Raw genomic sequence first — 23,222 nt, forward strand, 5'->3', positions numbered from 1 at the left:
CATGGGTGATGGGGGTGAGGGTGCAGGATTCCGAAACCTGAAAGTAGGAATTCAGGTCTGTCGTGGGGAGCTGAGGATCAGGCATTTTCTGCTTTGGCTTCAGGTCTCCAGCATCTGCACTTCCTTGTTTTATTCTTCTGATTGAACCAAACCTGAGCTAGAATCCAAATTTAGATAAAATCAAAACCTCAAAGACTTTGATATCCAGACCATTCCCTGACCCAGAAGAAAATTAACAGAGTCAGACAGATTAAAATATTTAATGCATGACTGAAAAATTATTTTTTTGGGAAGCAGGTGTTTCAGTTCATCTGGAACTGACACTTGGTCTGGGACAAGAGGAAACCATTCCACTGGGATGAATATCATTTAAACCAGACATCAGGCATTTTAAAAAGTGTCATTTGAATAAGGCAGTGAGTAGTATTCTGAGGTAATAAATTACTTGGGGTTATTTTAGTGGTTAGTGGGTTCAAGTAAGTGGAAATTTACAAATCTACATACAAAATTGTGTAACACAATAGCATTTAGGTAAACCCAAGCAGAATGTGTTAGCAGCAGCTCAGTTAGTAGCACTATTCCCTCTCCAGCAGAACATTGGAAGCACGTGTCAGGAGAGTCAAGCTCCAATGTTGGTTTGTTCTCAATATGAAAAGACTGAGCAGAACCGAACTGCTTTTGTGACTGTGCATGTATATAAAGATATTTTAATGAATAAAGTATGTTTTGAAACATAAAAGAAAGGTGGTTGTCTGTGCTCCATGGGCTGTTTCCCGAACACCCACCGAGACATTGATTGCCTGGAGGATCATCAACTCAGTGAAAGGCACTCTTTGGTCAGCCAGAATCATATTGGTCTTCCAGAACAAGGAGTTAGCATCGACTGAGTATTGCAGACTGGCACAATCCAAGGACTATGTGCTGAGCGATGCACTAAAGCTTGGGGAAGCTGCCGCCAAGGCACAATGGGAAAAGACCACCTTCTAAGGTCTTTCTGCTAAAGTACAGAGGGGGTTCATTCGGTTTTCAGAAGCTCCTGGTGCCTCAGATATATTTAAATATAGTCTTGTATTAGTAAGAAATGCCTTGGGTTTGTTTGTTCTCCACATGCAAAGACTGTACAGAACTGAACTGCTTTAGTGACTGTGTATACAAATAAACATTTTTTATGAATAAAGTATATTTTTGAAATAAGAAAAGCTCAAGTCCTACTCCATAACTAAGATAACAGAAGTCTAACCTAACACTTTAATTGGAGGTGCCTGCATTTGGATAAGTTATATAAACCAATCACCCATCTGCTCCCTCAGTTAGCCTAGAAAGATCCTTTAGCATGATTTGAAAGAAAAGCGAAAGAGGGTGATGTCCTGGCTAATAATTAATGATCGATCAACATCACTACTTTTAAAAAGTGACATTATCAGTTAATTATCACATGGTTGTTAGTGGGACATGGTTGTGCATAAATTGGCACTTTTCATAGAGTGGAATCTCCTGTGGATATGAAAAGTGTGATATAAGTGCACATCTGACAGCAAGGGACAGAAGCTATTACAAATATAACAGGGCATTAGGTATGAAATAAAGAAAATTAGTTAGCCTTAAAGGTGCTAACTCCTCTGAATCCATAAAGTAATTGTAACAAGCTAGATGAATTAGAATCACTGAATTTTACAGAAGAATGCCATTTGGCCCATCGTGTCTGTACTATTTCCCCAAAGAGTAACTCAGCTAGTTCCATTCTCCAGCCCTATCTCCAGAGTACTCTAAATTCATCCCATTCAAATATATATCTAGCTCTCTTTTGAACCTCCTATGGAATCTGCCTCCACTACTCTCCCAAGTAATGCTTTCCAAATCCTAACAACTCTTTGAGTAAAGAAGTTTCTCCTCATCTCACTCCTAGCTCTCTTGCTGATAGTTTTGAAATTGTGACCCCTGGCATACCAATTAATGGAAACAGAATATCCTTCTTTACTCTTTAATGTTGGACACCTTAATAAAGTCACCTCTTAATCTTCTGTCCTCCAAGGAGAATAAGCCCAATTTCTCTAATATTCATTGTAGCTAGGAGAGTTTTGCATCAATTAGTTTTTGATCTTTTGTTAGCTGTTGTAAATGTTATGCCTTTTCTACAGCTTTCCTATCTTGTCCATTCTTGAGCGTTGGCTGTAAGTCACATTCAAAGTTGATTGTTGATTAATGTGAGGTCATGCATTGATGGGGACCATTGCAGGAGTAATTGGCTGATTGCAAAACTGCTTTGTGTCAATGGCAGGGTGAAGAGCCTGGGAGGTAGATGAAATAGTTGGATTTTCTGGTGACTTGGGCTCAGAAGAGAAATTGAGGTGAATCTTATAATGTAAGCTGCTGGTGGGAAGTGGAACTCACCACTGTGCCTGACTGTTTCCTCCTCCCCAGAGGATCTGAGTTTGTGTTCCTCATACATGGCCAGGACAAGTTATGGAATGCTATGCACAAAATGGCACCTAGCACCAGTTTGGAAAAGTCAAGTGGTGTGCAATTTAGGCAGCTCCAGATCTATCCAGGCCAGAATGTCATGTGTTTAATTTATCCAATTACATGTCTGGTGATGATATAATATTAATTTCAATGCTAATGGGGTGTTAGTTTCGGATTTCTGATGGGTATGATGTGTTACATTTACATTGGGTGTCCCTAGTCACTGAGCAGCTGCCCTTTGCATCTGCCCAAAGCTGTGGAGAGATTGGGGAGGACGGATTGTCACAGGAAGAAAGCATCATGGCAGCTGTCTGGGAACTGTGCACAGACCTGCAGATGTGTTGTTTTTCTGGTTTATGCCCTTTTGTTTTTGATGGAATGTAAGCCTTTGTAATTGACAAACACTCCTGGTTGTTTTGTGTGTGGATTCAATGGGATCTTGTGCTTGTGGAAAGTCAGCTAACACTGCAAAGCCAAACTCCTGCTCACTCTGACTGACCAGGCATAGAACATAGAACATAGAACATAGAAAAATACAGCGCAGTACAGGCCCTTCGGCCCTCGATGTTGCACCGACCGAAGCCTACCTAACCTACACTAGCCCAATAACCTCCATATGCTTATCCAATGCCCGCTTGAATGACCATAAAGAGGGAGAGTCCACCACTGATACTGGCAGGGCATTCCATGAACTCACAACCCGCTGAGTAAAGAATCTACCCCTAACATCTGTCCAATACCAACCTCCCCTTAATTTAAAGCTGTCGCCTAGTAACAGCTGACTCCATACGCGGAAAAAGGTTCTCACTGTCAACCCTATCTAAACCCCTGATCATCTTGTACACCTGTATCAAATCTCCCCTAAACCTTCTTTTCTCCAATGAGAATAGCCAAAAGTGCCTCAGCCTTTCCTCATACGATCTTCCTACCATACCAGGCAAGGTTGACATAAATTCTGATTCTGACAAGCAAGCCATACGCCACCTTCCTTATGTAATTCTGTGCAGCTGACTGGGAGATTGAAGAGATATCAGTGTAGGATTCAAAGCAACAAGCTGAAGTGGATCATGACAATGACATCAAAGACATCAATGACTTGTAATGTGTAGCCACCTGATCCAGTCAGTTATTGATCTCCTTCCAGGAAGCTGCAGTCACCACCTAACACAACTTCATATCTGAAACAGAGAGATTTGTTTCTGACTTCTGACAAAGGGAATGAAACCAGACTCACCATTGGCATCAACCAAATTTCCAGAAATAACAATAGCTCATGCAGCCCTGTTGATCATTCAAAGTGCTCCTCGCTAAAAGATGGGGTCTAATGCCAAACTTGGGAGAGCAATTCCACAGACAGTCAAACAACAGTCTGACATAGTCATTCTCACAGAATCATTTCTTACACAGAATGTACCAGACAACACTGTCATCATCTGCGGGCATACCCTGGCCCACTGAAAGGACAGTCCAACAGATTTGGTGGCACAATGGTATACAATCATGAGTGAGTTGCCCTGAGAGACCTCAATATTGACTCCAGACATCATTAACTCTCATAGTGTTAAGTCAAAGTAGGGGCAGAAGCTTCCTGTCAATGATCACTTATTGCTCATGAATTAGTACTCCTCCATGTTGAACACCACTTGGAAGGTGCAGTGAGAGTTTCAAGGACACAAAATGGACTCTGACTGGGGATGTGAATATCTATAACCAAGAGTAATTCTATAACACCAATATTGGCCATCTGGTCAAATTTTATTGGACATAACTGCTAGACAGGGCCTACTGCAGGTGGTATCAGAACTATCGAGGAGGAAAATGTACTTGACCTCATCTTCACCAATCTACCTCTTGCAATATTTGCACTGGAGATTGACTTGTTTAAGTTGGCTTCATAATAAAATAGATTATAAATGTTCAGTGGAATTGTCAAGTTTATATTTATACTGTAGTTCTCGCATCAAAGACTATCAATTATAGAACTCCTCACATCTCTATCTTCAAGTGCTTAATGAATGACTTTGACTGCTATGCAGGTAATGTACTTCAAACACGCCAGTCAAATTGCGCACAGCAGCAACCCTCAAACAGTAATTAAATGAATGGTCAGCTTTTGTATGATTTTGATGATACTGGTGAAACAACGATACCAAATTTACGGTCCACTCAGATTACTGGAAAAAGATATAGGATTATATCTTAAAAGTATTTTTTTGACAAAAAAGCATTATGTTGCTTGTTATACTAATTTTCTATTTCTACTAGAGATCTTCCATGATGTCCCTCAGAAAGTCCAAGATTTTGCTACTTTAAAACAATCAGGATGATTACTCAGAAAAAAAAACAGAAGAACTCTAGATGCTGGAAACCAGAAATAAAACAAAAACAAAAATTGCTGGAAAAACTCAGCAGATCTGGCAGAATCCGTGGATAGAAACCAGAATTAAAATTGTTCTGAAGAAGGGACATTGGACCCAAAACTTAACACTGATTTCTCTCCAAAGATGCTGCCAGACCTGCTGAGTTTTCCCAGCAACTTCTGCAGCTTACTTTGCAGCCATTAGTCAACCTCCTGTGGTGTTGCACAAGGAGACAAGACTAAGTGGCAAAGAGGAATGGATAATAATGGAGAGAGAGAAGCAGACATCACCAGATGATGTGAGAACTGGGTTGGAGGCAAAAGGAATTCAAGAACAATAGTAGAGCCAGGTTAGACAATGGAGATTAGGATGGAGAACTAGAATAAGATGAAATATTGAGTGAGAAGATGAAGAACAAGTAACTGGATCAAGTTGCTGTGTTAACAAATTGAAAGGGTCTTTGGCAACAGCAATGTTTTTAATATCTAGGTCTCAGCCAATAAAATTAAATATTAATTGAATAATGATGAATGCTTTTTAAGGACATATTTTTAAAAAGATTGGAATAATTAAGAAACTGATTGATATGTACAGGATGAAAGCTGACCTCTGCCCCTACTGTTCAACAGGGTGAGGGAAGTGTGATAGGTGACTGAGCAAATTGAGGGCCTGGTAGTGATCAGCATTGCACCAGTAATCCTGATGAGGTTCTCTTGCAAGCTGACAGGTAAATAAACTGAACAACAAAATAGCCAGCAAATGAACAAAATTAACAGCTAAGCAGCCAATCAATCATCAAATATGGCCCATACAGCATCCCTAGTAGCTTTCTAATAATTGCTGGGGAGCAAGAGACACAGCAACAGTGACCAATACTGCTGCTAAATCAATTGACCTCACAACCAGAATGGACCCCACAAGAGTCAACAGAAACCGGAGCACGACATAAATGAAAAGTTGCATTTTTGAAGGGATTATAATGTAAGATAACCTTTACTTAGCTTGTTATAATGACACCCTCTGGTGGACTTTAAGCACTGCATACAAACTGACAAAGGTTTTAGGCAGAATTGATTGACAGGCACATAATGTTAGGTGGTACAGTGCATTTGCAGACCACTTACAATGTAACATCATGAAAATATTGAAATTGCTTAGCCTTAACATTTAGTAAACAGATTGAACATTTCTTAAACTTTAAATTTCTCTGTCTGTCATTTCAGGATTTTGTTATGGGCCTTTCTGTTTTACTTCGTGGAACAATACAGGACAAACTTAAATGGGCTTTCAATTTGTACGACATAAATAAGGATGGATATGTAACAAAGGAGGTATAATACACAAAGCACTTTCTTCACTGATGAATTTTTGAGTTGGAAAAGAGCTTCTTTGGAACACCGACGGTAACATATAATGAATTGGAGACCCCCTTCTGTTTATATGTGTGGAGATACTTCTCATTATTTTGACTCACTGCCTTGTTTTTATTTAACTCAGTGTTTACAGGGAAACAATAAAAAATTTCAATTTAATTTACTATTTAATACTTTCTAATATTCACCACTAAATCTTGTAACCACAGGAAAGTACGCAATGAATAAACAGATAGCATTTGAACCCTCTATACAGACAGGAATATAGCTTTCATGTAAACCACAATGGAGAATATTGTCATTAACCCTAAAGTAAAGAGATTTGTACCATTTTGATTTATTAGCCTGGTACTTTACTTGTTAAACTTTCACTTTTGTAACTTACTGCATAATTTTGTAAATGCATAATATTGCCCTGTCCCATATTTATATGGCAGAGTATCTTTATAGTGTCTATCTGCAACGACCTCAAATTGGAATGAATCCTAAACATAGATGTTTTCCAAACATCGATTGGAAATTACACTTGAAATAATGAAGCTTTACAGCTAAATCCTAATTGATGTGTAATCAACTTGCCAAGAAAATGTTCCGCTTAAGTTTGGTGTTTGCGTCAGAGTTTCTATAAACAGCAGATAAAATAATAAGTTTAAGTCTTGATGCCATATTCTTGTTACTGTTCAATTAGCAGATGGATATGGCTATTTCAGGTCAGTCTGATATCTATCAATCTACCTTGCCCTGCTCCTTGTGGTGATACCTACCTCTTTATCCCTCTCTGCCCATTAGGCAGCCATATATAATAGTGGATGTGGCAGAGTTACTTACAGGCTTTCAGAACAAACAGCAGAAGGCCACCCCAGATTCAGTAGTGTATCATCAGTAGACCCTCTCCCTCCCTACATTCATTTTAACACCCACAGGCTTATTTTATGTTTCTTCTAACGATGTCTAAATTTAGTAAATATCATAAGGCTATATGATGAAGCAGACGTGGCCATTCAGCCATTGAGTCTGATCAGCTATTCAATGAGATCATGGCTGATTTGATAATCCTTGACTCTACTTTCCTGCTTTCTCCCAATAACCTTGATTCCATTCCATAATCTGCCTTTCTCAGCCTTGAATGTACTTAATACCTCAGCCGACACAGTCCTCTGCAGTAAAGAGTTTTACAGCTTGACTATGCTCTGAAAGAAGAAATTCCTTCTTATTTCTGTTTTAAATGCGAAACACTTTATGCTGAAATTGTGCCTTCTGATCTTAGAATCTCCCTTCAAGGGAAACAATTCCATTAAGAATCTTACATGTTTCAAAGAGATCACCTCTCATTGTTCTATATTTCAACAAGTACGGCCCAATCAACACAAATTCTCCTCATATATGACAGTCCCTCTATACCTGGTATCAATCTAGAGAACCTTCACGGAACTGCCTACAATCCAATATATCATTCCTTAGAAAAAGGCCAATGGGCTGAGGAATGGCAGATGGAGTTTAATTTAGATAAATGCTAGGTGCTGCATTTTGGAAAAGCAAATCAGAGCAGGACTTATACACTTATGGTAAGGTCTTGGGGAGTGTTGGAGAACAAAGAGACCTTGGTGTGCAGGTTCACAGCTCCTTGAAAGTTGAGTTGCAGGTAGATTGGATAGTGAAGGAGGCTTTCCTTTATTGGTCAGAGCATTGAGTATAGGAGTTGGGAGGTCATGTTGCTACTGTACAGGACATTGGTTCAGCCACTTTTGGAATATTGTGAGCAATTCTGGTCTTGTTCCTATCAGAAAGATGTTGTGAAACCTGAAAGGTTCAGAAAAGATTTACAAGGATGTTACCAGGGTTGGAGGATATGAGCTATAGGGAGAGGCTGAATAGGTAGGAGCTGTTTTCCCTGGAGCATCGGAGGCTGAGGAGTGACCTTTTGGATGTTTATAAAATCACAAGGGCAGGGATAGGATAGGTAGACAAGGTCTTTTCCCTGGGGTGGGGGGGTCCAGAACTAGAGGGTTTAGCATGATGGGAACAGCATTAGAAGGGACTTAAGGGGCAACTTTTTCACATAGGGGATGATGCATGTATGGGATGAGTTGCCAGAGGAATTGATGGAGTCTGGTATAGTTATAACATTTAAAAGTACTCCCAAATCCTTCTGTTCTATTTTCCCTATGCACTTTGAATTCTTCTGCATGGCTTCCTCTGCCAATCTGACCAAATCAATCTGCGTAAAAATTAAAATCATCCATGATTAATGTACCTTTGTTATATCCTTTCATTACCTCCTGATTTATTCTCTGTCCCAGCATATGCATACTGTTGACCTCTCAATTTCTACCAGTATTTTCTTTCCTTTTTTTTAAATTTCTACCCATATGGATTCTACATCTTCTGATTTACGATCATTTCTTGCTATTCTTCTTATTCCATCCCACACCAACGTTACCCCTCCTTCCTGCCTGTCCTTTCAAAAAGTTAGATATTCCTGAATATTTAGTTTCTAGCTTTGATCTCCTTGTAACCATGTTTGTGTAATGGCTATGATATTGGACCCATTAACCTGTATTATGTCATTAATTCAGCTACTTTGTTTCAAATACTTTGTGCTTTCAAATAAAGAGATGTTATTTTTGCCTTTTTACCATGTTTTATTCTCCTTTTGACCCTATTTACAAGAGTTTATCTAAGTTTGTACATTCTGTCCTGTTACCATCCTATCGCAATCCAAATGGCTTCCCTGGAATCCTGGCATATGCTCTTGCTTTGTGATATTACACTTCCCCTCTCCTAAACCCTCCCACCCCCTCTAATTAGTTTAAAGCCCTCTCTACAGTCCTAGTTTTTTGATTCACCAACACAGCTCAAGTGAAGCTCATCCCACAAAAACAGTGCCTTTCACCCCAGTACTGGTTCCAATGTCCCACAAACTGAAACCCATTCTACCCTACACCAATCTTTGAACCCACATTCAACTTTGTGACTTTATTCTCCTGTGGCAGTTTGTCTGTGGTTCGGGTAGTAATCCAACAGTTATTACCTTGAGGATTCTGTTTCTTAATTTAAGTCCTAACGATTCAAAGCCGATCAGCAAAGTCTCCCTTCCAGTCCAATAATGCCATTGGTGCCAACATAGATAACGATTACTGGATCCCTCCCCTCCCTCTTCAAGTTCTTCTCCAGCCCTGAGGAGATGTCCTTAACCCTGATACCAGGGCGTGTCACGCAGCCTTCAGAACTCTTGTTCATGGCTGCAGAGAACAGCATCTATCTCCCTAATTCAACTACAACTACATTCCTATTTCCTCTCCATTTGAATGGCTCCCCAGACCAAGGTGCTGTGCGTGTTTACTCATCCTCTCTGCAGTTCCCACCCTCTTCTGCACAATTTGCAAGTAACTTATAACTGTTGAACAATTGCAGGGACTGAAAATTGGAACGTCTAAGGTCCTCAGAGTTGTCTCAACTGTAGTGACACCCTACTGTCTCTGATCAATACAGCAATAATGATGAGTGGAATCTCTCTGAAATCGGAGTGCCAACGGCTACCTGTAGTGAGTCAGGAAAGAATGACACCAATTATCTCTTTGCACATGCTGAGTAGTAAATTGAGATCTAAAGAGTGACATAGATGTAGAACTGCCTTTCTTTCTTTATTTCACTCAATTTCAGGTGTATGTTTAGAGGATATCTGTGACATTTTCAAAACATCCCACGCTATTTGTCCGGGTTTCTTTTCTTTTCCCTGGACCTGCCAAGAACAAACTCTTGAAATATTTATCTTTGTCACAACAACGCCTGGCAGTGTTCTGTTCTCTTGCAGCTCATACAAGAAGTGCCAACTGCATTGATGAAGGCATTAATATATATTTGTGGTTTCCTGGTATCAATTTGTTCCAATAAAGTGAAATGTTAAGACACCAGGGAGAACTCTCAATTAAAACTGATGTCATTTTAACTAGCTTCTATTCATCTACTGTAATTAACTTTGCATCAAAATAAGTTGTAACACATGGTTTTCATAACGCTCAGAATATTTTTTTCTCAAATACCAGGAAGATTATGAGTGACTTACATTCTGTAAGCCCCATTGAAAGTGTGTATGTAATGCTTTCAAATAATGGGAACACTTATTTAATTGAGGCAAGTATACAAAATGAAGATTAAATGATAAAAAATTAAAGAAAAATGTTATCATGCAGTCATCACAGTAAAGCTTTTTTTTTAAAACAAGTGCTTACTGAAGCAAGACTTTCCCAAAGCTTCACCTTGCAAGAAGTGGGTGTTGCACATAGTCAAGTCATTCAGCCCAACATTGTTTATGCTTCTAATGAGCGTCTTAGCCTTCTTAAAATTATTTAGAATTTATAATAAAGAAACAGGCCATCCCAATAGATCTATGCTAGTCTTAACACTCCACATGAGACTTCACCACACTATTTCATCTAACTGCAGCAAAATATCCTTCCATTTCTTCCTCCTCATATACTTCACTAGCTTTGCTTTAACTATATCTATTCTAGTCACCTCCAGAATGCTTTGTGACAGCAAGTATCATATTCCCATCTCTCACTGGATAAAGATATCTTGTCCTAAAATTCTTATTGAATTTATTAATGATTATTTTATATTTATAATCCAATGTTTAGTATATGCACGCAAGTAGAATATATTGTCTGCATCTACCCTAGAAAAACTTTATATAACCTTAAAGACTCATATAAAATCTATTGAAATAGTCCCAGCCTATTCACACTTTCTCAATAGTTATCACCTGATTTCAAGGAAGTTGGTAACAAATGGCTGGAACTATTTTGTATGTTACAGTGGGATAGTGATAATGTTACAGTGTTGATGTTAATGAACAGAGACGCAGTCTAATGCCCTGGGGACCCGGGTTCGAATCTCTCCGTAATACATAAACTTAATTAATGCATATGGAATTATAAGAGCTAGCCATCAGTGATGAAGCTATGATTGTTGTAAAAACTGGATCACTAGCATCCTTTAGGAAAGGAAATCTGGCATCTTTACTAGTTCTGGCCTACGTGTTGCTCCAAACCCCAGTGATGTATTTAACAATTAAACTCCCTCTGAAATGGTGAGCCCGGCCTCATTTCAACAGCAATGAGAGATGGGCAACAAATGCTCATCTTGTCAGTGACAACCACTATAATAGAATTTGCAAATAGACACTTCTCACAAATTGCATGAAACTGTATTCAAGAAGAATTGGTGCTGGGATCTCATATTCCACCACTTGCTTAAACTATTTGAATTTGGAAAGAGAAGTACAAAAATTTGCAGTTAAAACCATTGATGATTTCAGTGAATCAGATGGGTTGTTATTACAATTGTTGATAATGTTGTGATCATCAATACTCAATGCCTTTAGTTCTCTCTCTGGCTATATACTTCGCAGATTCTACTGAGCACTCTCTGTTGGAAGCAGCTTTCTGAGAAAAAAGACAGCTCACTTTTTCTTAAAGTACTTACCTTTAGCCCAAACAATGGATTCAAATATGAATCTGGATTTCTAATGGCAAATCTTAAACATTTAACAATTACTTCAATCACATCTGGATTCTTACTGAAAAGCCACTCTCATTCATGACTACCTTAGTCATCTCTGATTTCTTATGGTGAAGCGCCAAGCCTATGACAATTACCATCAACTGCAAGGTCCCTGGAAAGTGATAACTTTCTAGTAAGTTCTGTAATATTAACTTCTAACTTTCACTCAAGACAAGAGCCCCTTAGGAAATGTTCTGAAATAACTGCTAACCCCTGGCAAATATGAAGACACCTAGATAGTGTACTAGAGTTGTATCCATTAGCAAACATTTTTTGCAACAATTGAGGAGGCTTGGCCTTGGCAATGTCAGATAGTTGTGAAGTTCTTGCAATCTCTCTGGACGAGACTGGGGACTGCAGGGAGGATGGGCAAACTGACTGCTTCACTTTGGTGTAGGAAGCCATTCAAGTAGGGAAGGAAATAGGAATGGTGTTATGTTAAGAGAATTAGGGGGATCAATAATTTTCTCTGCAGCCAGAAGTAGGAGTCTTGCAGGTTGTGAGGCCTGCCCAATATCAGGTTTAAGGGCATCTCCTCAAACACATTGACTTGGATCCCATTTACCACACCTTGAGAAAAATAACATGAAATTACATCACCACAGGAAATGACATTACCAACCTAAGAAAAACTAAACACATACATAGCAAGCAGGCTATGCCACCAGTGCTTCATCCAGAGGCTCACTGATGATGTTACCTAGTATAGTGACAAAATGTCTGAAAACAAACCTCAGTGAGCAAACCTACATCCAGAACCTCAACCTGAGCTACAAGTCTTCTCAAAACTCACTTAAAGAAATGTCAACGAAATTACTTCTTAAATCCCAATACTACATAGAAATTAAACTTTCTATCACTAAACTTACGTAAAATACAATTTGAAAGCTTGTTGTTTATAAATGTATTAATGTGATGAAGTTGAACAGAGGAATAGATATAGAATCAACTGGGCGAAAGTGAGAACTGCAAATCTGGAAATGATAGTTGAGAGTGTGGTGCTGGAAAAATACAGCAGGTCAGGTCACATTCGAGGAGCAGAAGAATCAATGTTTTGGGCAAAAAGCCCTTCTTCAGGCGTGCCATACCTCAGATCACAATGATTTCCTTCGGTTAAGTGGTGTCCTGCAATTGACTGGTTTCATCAGGAAAGTCTGTGGCTGCACCTCTATACAACTATGAACCTTCTTCCTTGTGCAGATGTTAGTAAGTTAGCTGTTTCCTGTTAAAAGTAAGTGGCAGCAAAGGCTAGAAAAAAACAGCAATTTCTCAAACACCCTCTCCTTCATCCAACTCCAGGCTGTAAAGACTTTGCTTCTCTTGCAGCAGGTTCCCTATTAGTACTGACATTCCAGCCGGATCCAATTCTGCATTCGCAATGAATCCCAACCCTAGAGGAGAGTCCAGGGTCGACAGACCCATCAGGAAGGCACACCAAGGTTTCTGGAAAGGGGAGATGAGCAGGTTGAAACCAGAAAAGCCATTGAGTAATATTTGTACAAGGTATCACTGGTCGTATCACTGGACTGTTAATTCAGAGATCCAGGTAATGTTCTGGGGACCCAGGTTCAAATCCTGCCACAGGTACTGTGGAATTTGAATTCAATATATATCTGGAATTAAACGTCTAGTGATGACCATCAATCCATTGTTATTATTGGAAAAACCCAACTGGTTCACTGATATCTTTTAGGGAAGGTAACTTCCACTCTCACCTGGTCTGGCCTACACGTGATTCCAGACCCACAGCAATGTGGTTTACTCTTAACTGCCCGCTGGGTAATAAATGCTAGCCTAGTCAGTGACAGCCTCATCTTGTGAATGAATAAAATAAAAATGTGAAATGGATGATTTTGCATATATTGGCTTTACCTAACCAAATATTTTCAAATTATTATGGTTTGCAGGAGATGTTGGACATAATGAAATCTATTTATGACATGATGGGAAAATACACTTACCCTATTCTCAGAGAGGAAACACCCAGACAACATGTTGAGATTTTTTTCCAGGTTTGTGATGTACAATTTTATAGTAAACACAAACAAAATGCATAACTAAGAAAAATAAGAAAAATGCAACAGTTAGTGGTTGCAACTAACCACTAACTTTTATTCTTAGTGGTTCAGTTTTAACCATTATTATAAATGTATTTTATGAAAATAAAAATCATACCAGCTATTAGACATGTGTGCACTGGATATATTGCTAAAAATGGACATTAGCAAGAGACTGACTTTTAATGTCAGGGCTATGAACAAAGACTAGAGAAGTTTTGAAAAGGCACCACAGAGAGGTGGACTAGATTTTCAGTCAGGAATTTGGAATGGGGTCTAGTTCTGAGTACCGACCCAAAAGGTGTGCCTTAGTTATAGCCAGTATAGTCTTCAATGTTCCTCTTATAATGAGTTTTAATTAGATTAGATTAGACTAGACTTACAGTGTGGAAACAGGCCCTTCGGCCCAACAAGTCCACACCGACCCGCCGAAGCGAAACCCACCCATACCCCTACATTTACCCCTTACCTAACACTACGGGCAATTTAGCATGGCCAATTCACCTGACCCGCACATCTTTGGACTGTGGGAGGAAACCGGAGCACCCGGAGGAAACCCACGCTGACACGGGGAGAACGTGCAAACTCCACACAGTCAGTCGCCTGAGTCGGGAATTGAACCCGGGTCTCAGGCGCTGTGAGGCAGCAGTGCTAACCACTGTGCCACCGTGCCGCCCACAAAGTTGAGCCTGCCATATTAGACACGCCTACATTATTAGCTGAAATTCCACTTGATGCAGAAATGGGGTTAACATAGGTAGTCTTCTGTTTGTTATTCACTGCTTTTTGATGGGCAGCCAATCCTTAGGCTGTCCTCATTCAACATGTTTCCACACTGTAAGTAATCTAATCTAAAAAAAATACTGTTGAAACTGTGATGATAATCGAACACAGTCAATTTTGTCAAATTAGGTGCCTACCCATCAGCCTTTGTTCTAGACCATATTAAGCATTCAGCCTGTGATTCAGAAAGTAGGTAAAATTTTTAAAGGATTGGAAAAGGCCAATCCTAAATATGATTTTAAATTAAACTGCAACTGAACCAAGCTCAAATTAGAATTGGCATGCTTAGGGTAGATATGAATAACTTTTTTAAACGTAAAGGATGACCACGTATGGATTAAAATAGTGTTGTGGAACAAGATCTCTGTAATTATTTAAGAAATAACTGGATTCTATATTTGGTGGTTGGGGAATTGCAGAGTGCGAAGGCTAAGATTTTTCTGGATGCTCAGAATCAAAGAGCCACCATTATCAACAACTGTTTGTGATCAAACACACCTAACATTTCCAATTGACTTTCTTTTCCTTTTTACTCACTTGTCACATAGCCTGTTTCTCAAGAAGTTTGGGGAGTTGATCTAATCCTGGGTATTTGCTAATATTACTTACAGGAACTGAGCAAGTGCGACTGAGGGTCTTCTTCACTTACTTCCTCCATCCAGTGATATACATGATGGCACAATGTTAGCACAGGGCCTAAATATTGCAGTGAAATCCCGTTGCAACCACTGGAATTTGGTTTCAGGCATTTATCAATATAGTCAATATTAAGAAGTTACAGAACAACCTCGGTTATCCGAATATCATTTATTCAAATTTCGGAGTATCCTAACAAGAAAAAACGCTATCCATTATCCAGACAGTGTGTTAACAAATGCAAACTGTGCTTACTGTTCCTCCTATGCTTTTTCACAGAAGTTTTGCCATTCCCTTACATTACAGGTGGTTATCTCTGTTGCTCAGCATTATGCCTTCTTTTTTATTAATGATGTAATTTTTTGCTTTCTCTTTTTAACAGAAAATGGATAAAAATAGAGATGGAGTTGTCACAATTGATGAATTCATTGATACCTGCCAAAAAGTGAGTAGTTTTCCATTTAGTATTATCAATAACTCCGTTTCTTCCTTTTGTCTCTTTTCTCACTGTTTCCTCTCTTACTGTAACACAGTGTTCCAAGGTTCCTCACTCCACATGCTTTAAACACACAGTTATTTTAGTTTTTCACTTGAAATAAATAACATCAACTTGAATTGATATAACAAAATTCTCAAGGACTCTGGAGTATTATCAATCAAAAAATGTGACCAAGCCACATGAGGAACTATTACGCCTATAAGTTACAGATGATACAGAAACAAGCTGTTTGGACAATTCACTCCCTGTCAATGTTCATACTGCATTCATCCTCCTGCCAAAATATTCTCTTATCTCAACTTATTATCGTTTCTCTCTTTCCTTTTCCCTCATGCTTATCTAGCTTTCCCCTAATGTCTCCAAAATATGCACTTCAGCTATACCCTGGAGAATTGAACACATGTCATCATACTGTTGGAAAGAAGTTTTTTCTGAATTCCTTTTTGAATTTTTTAAAACCTTCCATGACTTTAAATGACTCTATTTGATCATTTGTTTCCAACACAAAAGAAACCCTTAGTGAACTGTATTACTGTGCACTTTTGTTGGCATCCTTGTAATCTTTTTGCATACATCCCTTTGTATTCGTTTTATAATATGCAACCAGAACTGCACACAATACAATTTAGTGTGATTTAACCAAAGTTTGATGTAGGGTCCCTACTTTTCAATTCTGAATGAATAGTATTTATATGGTTAATCCAGTTAATTTTCTGGTCAATGCGATTGCGAAGTTGGGTAGAGTAATTGTAGATTGGGAGGTAGGTAGTTAGAATTTGATGATGTGTGTAAAATTGTAAATGGTTCCCTTTAAAAGATGGTGGTTTTTTTTCTGTGCTTAGATTTAAAAATGGATGTCTGTGAACAATAGCTTGGGGGTTTGCAGGTGCACAAAGAAGACCCAAACTGAAAGATTTGTATCAAAAGGCCATATGGTTAGCCAGTCAAGCAGCAGTTTTTGTCAAGACAACAAGTTTTGAATTTAGCCAATCAATTTAAACCAGGTTCTTAGATACTAAAAACCTATTAAATTTAAACCTGACGATGTTGACAGCATAGGACCAATGCTATTGTAATAAATTTGTATGTTATCAAGGGTATAAAAGAAGGGGGCAGTTAGACAAAGATCCCAAAGTTAACTGCCATTCACTAGAGCAAATAGGCCTCAGCTCTCTCAAGAGAGAAATTAGCTCTCACAATCATTTATGTTTTCAAGAAAGAATCATCTAAATAATAATGGTACCAACAATAGAGAAGACATTCCTGATAGAAGAACAATGAAGAAGGCATCTTATGTCAGAAGAACGATGAAGGGGGCCTCAAACATTCCAGAAGACATGTAAAATGGCTGTAATTTCAAGAGACATTTTAGTTATATGAGTGGGACTTGTATTTATTGGAACAGCATACCATTGGAATCTTGAATTATTTGGAAATACTTAGTAGTTAAATAGGATTTATTTAGTTTTTTTAATAGTTTAGTTAATTTGTTCACTGTTAAGGTTAGATAAATAAATTGTTAATAGCTGATTGTAAAGTGAGTGTCAGGGATTTCTTTTCTTTAACCACAAAAGTTACTGAAAAATGGGTTATACCCCTTCCCACATTCCTTTTAACACATCATAGGGTGAGGCACTCCTCTTTGAGTGTTTTGGTTTTGGTTCTTGGTGCGGGTGGGGTCAACCTTCTCTTCATAACAATGGTAATTGCTAATAATGTGATGGTGGAGAATTCAGCCATCGCATCACCTTTAACCATCAAAGAGAGATTAGAGGCCAAGGTGTTTGAGGAGAAATTCTGAAGTTTAGGGCATTGGCAGTAGAAGGCAGAGTGAGTAATTAAAATATAGATGCTCAAGAGACCAGAATTTTGTTTTTTTTTAAATTGAAAAGTCATTTTGTGGTTAATAAAAATGACTTCTGACAACAGCCTAAATTCAAATTTTAGATCCTCAACAGTATTTAAAAGGTTGGATGAGTTTATGGAGACAGGGAAGTGCAATTTAGACCAAAGATTGTTTTGATCAGGATAAGATTTTAAAATTCAAGTGATGCATAATCAGGAACTGAGTTAATGTGCTGGAGGGATGAGATCAATGGATTGAAGAATCTCCTTCATCCAGAAGTGCTTTAATTCCTTTGACCATTATCAGATTTACTATCTAATAGCTTTTGTTGTAATTCAGAGATTCACAGTGTTCTGATTTCTTCTGTACAGGATGAAAACATTATGAAATCCATGCAACTCTTCGAAAATATCATTTAACAACAGCGATAATCAAGCACTTTAAAGAACACCTTCACAGATTCTAAATTAAAGATGAGTGACTGTGATCAGTGGAAAACCCACAACAGCTATAACTAAACTCAGCAACAGGCTGAGAAAACATATTATGCAAGTGAGCTTTGTTCAGCTGTGAAGCTTCCAACTAGTTATTTTTTTAGAGTTATGAACATATCCATCTCATGAAATTAGGAATGATTTTGAGTTTTCATATGATTTTGAGTTAGTTGCACATGTAGAATGCATGCTTTCCTAAACTAGGGAACGGAGATAATGACCCTTGGAAAGATAATAAAGTCTATGGTTATGTCACAACTGTGACATTATTTTTTGGTCATGTGGATGAGAAATAGATTTTGTGTGTGTGTATGGGTGTCCATGTGACTATGTAGCACAACACTTCTGATTTGCTGCAGACTGTGTGGAAATAAGCAGCACCCCAATCAAACATGATCCAACAGTCTATTTAAGTGTAATTTTAATACTACATAGAACAAGATAATGAAACGTTAACTAACATATTATCCATTTGTACATCACAGTTTCTTAACTAGTATAAATGCAGCACCTTTTATGGGAAGGTAGAGTTACATGATTACTTCAGGTATTGAAACTGAATCCTAAAGACAGGTACAAACTGCTCTGATTTATTTATAATGTAAGAATTGAGGGCTGTGCAATCCCATTACTTCTGAGATTTACAGCAGTGTATTTGTGTATTAATATGTGTACATTTTGTAAAAAGCAAAAGAGTCCACGACAATAAAGACAGAAAGTTTATCTAGGGGGACTTTCTGTTGTTTGTTTGTTTCCAATCCATTAAATCCTTTTAAGATCATACAACATTGAAGTATACGGTTTATCTATATTCTAAACACAGAATATTCCATGGCATTGATATAATAGTAGTGCCCTACTTAAATTAGTGGGATAATGTTGCCCTTATATGAGATTCTTTTCAATATTGCTGGAGCAAGCATACATCACTCTGTTGTTGAAATTTCATTTTCAAGGTAGCTACATTTGAAAAGCTTTTTTCTGTTGGAGTGCACATTTTCTCATAGACATTTGTCAGATCCATTCCCATGGCTTTGCTTGCCTTAGTTATTTTTCTACAGTCATACAGGTTTACAACAAGGTGGCAGGGGCATTCAGCACATTACTTCTGCTCTGTCTGTTTACTCACAAAAAAATCTAAAACAATCAATCGTTGGATAATTCTATATGCTAAATATTAATCTACCTTGAAAAATACAGCAGTTTTAGCTTTAATTACTCCCAATGGCAACACACTTAATAAGCTAATAACCTTCTGCATAAATAATTATATTTTTCCTTATCTCACTGCTCAGTCTGATTAGCGATCCTTTTAAATTGATTACCTCTCATCAGTAGCAACAGAGGAAAGAAGTATTTTCTAATTATCCTATTAAAATTATTACATTTTTTTCTTTCAGAATTTGTTTTTGACTTTCTGTCATCCGATGACAGAGCCAGTGCAATGGCATTTGCTGTCCTGGGCCTCTTGGCCTCCCACACCACTTGAAATTTTGAGAATGAATGACTCAGTCATTAGTATTCATGGCCTTTCTTCACTTCACTCTATCCTCCCACAGTTCTGCAGCACAATTTCCCCTCAATATTGCTCGTTTGATTCCTGCACTCTGCTCCTTCCAGAACTCAGTGTCCATAATAGCATAACTTTCTGATTAATTGCAAATACAGAACTGGCATTTTTGATTAATCAACATTACCCATTCCACACAGACACTGAGTAAACAAGTATTTGTGTCTATAAAATTTAAAATGTTTTGGAAAAACAGTGCCCAATTTACAATAACAAGTCAATGTTCCGTTTTAAAAAATACTTTATTAATACAATTTGCAAAATGAACTTTATTTAAAAAATTGCACTTTTAAGTTTATTGCAAATTCCATAATTTTCAACTTGTCTCAATAGAACCTATTCCAACCTTAAGTACCTCAAATCAATTGCAATAATCTTAATATTTAAAATATGTAATTCATATCATGCACCTGTGGGCAAAACATTTCAAATTGAATACTACAGGAGTGGAATAGATATAAGCATTTCTCCCTACAGCACATTCCACTCTGAACTGCCTTAATCAAATGTCAATATTCTTGATGTTAACAAAGCACATTCTTTACCAGGCATACAGTCTGACATTTCTGAAGAAGGGTCATTGGATTTGAAAATTCAACTCTGTGTTCTCACCACAGATGCTGCCAGACTAGTTGAGGTTTATCAGCAAACTTTTGCTTTTGTTTCTGATTTCCAGTATCCACAGTTCTTTGGTTTTTCACTCTAAGGAGTGCTATAGTTTCCAGCATTTTTACAAATTCCCTCTAAGTCAATATCACTGTCTAGGCCAACATTTATTACTCATCCCTAATTGTGTCTTAGAGAAGGTGCCTCCTTGATCTGCTTCAGTCCAAAGGTGTAGGTATACACACAGTGCAGTTAAGAAGTGAATTCCAGGACCTTGACCCAACAACAGTGAATGAATGGCAATTTAGTTCTAAGTGTGTAACTTGGATAATGGCTTACAAGTTAGCAGTGTTCCCATAAATCTTTTGCCCTTCACCTATTGGGCGGTAGCGAGGTTGGAGATTTGTCAGAAAAGCCTTGGTGAGTTTCTACAGTGCATCTTGTTGTTCATATACACTTCTGCCACTATGCGCTGGTGGTGAACAATGCTTGAAAGTTCTTAGTTAGCAAGTTTTCTCAATTGTATCTCTGTCACAGCTGTTTCAAGCTTTAGTGCATTTTTCTGCTTGCAGTCTTAGATCTTGCAATGTGTCAGTTCGCAACAGGCAGCTGGGGACGATGAGTGGGAGACACACAAAATTCAAGCTGATATCAAAGTGCCTTTCACAAAGTTCTGTGCTGGTCTCCCAGGTGGTGTTGATGTTTATTGCTGTGCATGTCTCTAGGGACAATCTGTAGAGCACATACTCCTGTATCACAGAGCTGCTCGTGATGAACTCCAATCAAAATCACTGCATCACTCTTCAGAACTTCTGTGCAAAAGCATATTCAACAGTAAGGTAAATAACGGTTTCTTCCCCACCCCAGACACTTCAAGTGTAACATATGGTGGGTCAGATTCCAGGAATAAGAAAGGATCAGACAAAAGTCCCTCTGTCTCCACGAGCCAAGCTACATCTTGGTGCTTGTTGGCAAGTTCTGGTAAATGATGTGTTCTGCCAATTGACTGACAGTTTCATCAGAGGATCATCCAATAGCATCTAGCATCTCCTTTGCTCACAGGTACATTATGTGGAGACCACTACCTGATAGACTTATGGTCCAAGGTGTTTTTTTGCATCTCCATGAGGGACAGGTGATATAGCAACAATTGTCATGTGGCTACATGGTCAGATGCATCCTTTGCAACAAGGGACAGGCAGAACTTCAGCATCTAGGTTGTAATGAAATTTGAAGTTCCATTTCTCACAGGAGACATCTTTGTGAATGGCTGTGACATTATAAGCACACATCTTGGTTTTATGTAAGTATTCCTATCTTTCATATCGTCTACACATATAGCACACAAGATCTAGTTAATGCCTGATGGCTATAGGTGGTAATCTAATATGTAATACATATGTTGTCTGGAAAATACTGTTTTAAATTTTAAATATTGTGCTCAGTTTGTATGCAGAATTGCAAAATGCACAAGGCACTTTCCTTTACAAATGACAAAATACGTAAAGGAGAGGAATTTATTTTCACGTGTAATACTTGCAAACCTTTGCAAATTCTATTTCCCCTAGTCTTTTGGGGGGAAAAAATATTACATTTTACGAAACCATTGATTTTGTTTCATATTCATTGAAATCTTAGTAAAGAAGCTTGGCGTGTAGCTACTTGGGGAGGTATGAGTAGTTAATAAGAAATGATGGCATAACCAGGGCTACTGTACAGAGCCCGAATTGAACACAACACAATTCACAGAAGGCAAATAATCATCCTCTTTCATAGATCATCATTTGTATGCTCTTATTGCAGAAAAGCTTGAATGCTATTTTAAACACATTAAGGAAATTGTTATATTGTATAACACCATAACCCTTACAGGTCCTCAAAGTGAAGACCTTTATTTAACTTTAATCTTGAATATCTCTGAGTCAATGTAACTCTATTAAATTACCATCATCCATACCATCATTCTTACAAGAATGTTATCTAAAATTTGGGAGCAATAAAAGTGGAATAAAAAACTCAACACACATTAGGAAAACAACTGTCAAAAACTATCAGAAATACTGCTTCTGAACTTCTCCGTCAGGCTCTCGGTTAGGAAGCTTTTTCTTTTAAAAGCCCACAGATTTGAACATCCCCACCTCCATCCTCCCACTCCCAAACAAAATCCCACTGCCTGCAGTGAGTGCCCAGTTCACCTTGTGAACTGGCCCTGTACAGTGGAAATATTCTCAGTATCTTGAGTTTCTTCTAGAGTTTCACAATTTTCTCTGCATATCCAGAGACAGATTCATTTTCAAATTACAGATAAAATTGCTTGTGTCAAATATATACAAAATCACGGAATAAACTTCTTGAATAGTCTTCAGTTAATGCCTCACCTCTAAACCTGTCCTTTAAATTGTATTTTTTAAAAAATTACACTACATTAAAACAACCTTGAAAATGTAACAATTACAAATAAAATGTTTTGTTGCCATCTGTATTTCAAACAATGCCCCTGGATCACCAGTTTGTTCAGCAGTTTCTTGTCTTTTTAGTTTACATTTATTTTAACCCAAATAAGAAAGATGAGGACTTTGTTTTCATTCACTGCTAAGAGTAATCTCTCAGATCTAAATTGCTTCAAAATGTGTGGTAGAAGAATTTATTAAATAAAGTCATAATCAAGTGATTTGCAGTGCTTCCATGAATTGAATTTTTAAAATAGTGCTCACACTGCAACAGAAAAATGTAGATAGAAAGTAATTCTGGAATGAGGAAGTCCAGTGAGTAAAGTGGAGATGCCATAGTTGTTTTAGTGGGAAACAGACTAAGACAGGAGGTTTGATAAAGGCGATCAAAATCATAAGGGGCCTAGAAAGAAAATGTTCTCATTGACAGAGGGACTAGAGCCAATGACAGAGTTTTATCATGATTGGCAAAAAAGCCAAAGACAACGTTGTAATCACAGTGTGTGGTTAGAATCTGAAA

At 38.0% G+C, this 23,222-nt stretch overlaps 1 protein-coding gene across 2 annotated transcripts in view; it reads left to right on the forward strand.

Moving 5' to 3' along the window:
• Window positions 1–18,608, forward strand: part of kcnip4a (potassium voltage-gated channel interacting protein 4a) — a 349,299-nt gene extending 330,691 nt beyond the window's left edge. For both annotated transcript variants that reach the window (XM_060831482.1, XM_060831476.1), the window contains exons 5-8: window positions 6,047–6,154; window positions 13,669–13,773; window positions 15,620–15,682; window positions 17,954–18,608. In XM_060831482.1, the coding sequence (XP_060687465.1) occupies window positions 6,047–6,154; window positions 13,669–13,773; window positions 15,620–15,682; window positions 17,954–18,001 (324 nt within the window). In that variant the 3' untranslated portion in view covers window positions 18,002–18,608. The remainder of the gene's footprint in view (window positions 1–6,046; window positions 6,155–13,668; window positions 13,774–15,619; window positions 15,683–17,953) is intronic.
• The last annotated feature ends 4,614 nt before the right edge of the window (window positions 18,609–23,222 follow it).

This window comes from Hemiscyllium ocellatum, chromosome 1 (assembly GCF_020745735.1).
Source record: "Hemiscyllium ocellatum isolate sHemOce1 chromosome 1, sHemOce1.pat.X.cur, whole genome shotgun sequence".
Lineage (NCBI taxonomy): Eukaryota > Metazoa > Chordata > Chondrichthyes > Orectolobiformes > Hemiscylliidae > Hemiscyllium > Hemiscyllium ocellatum.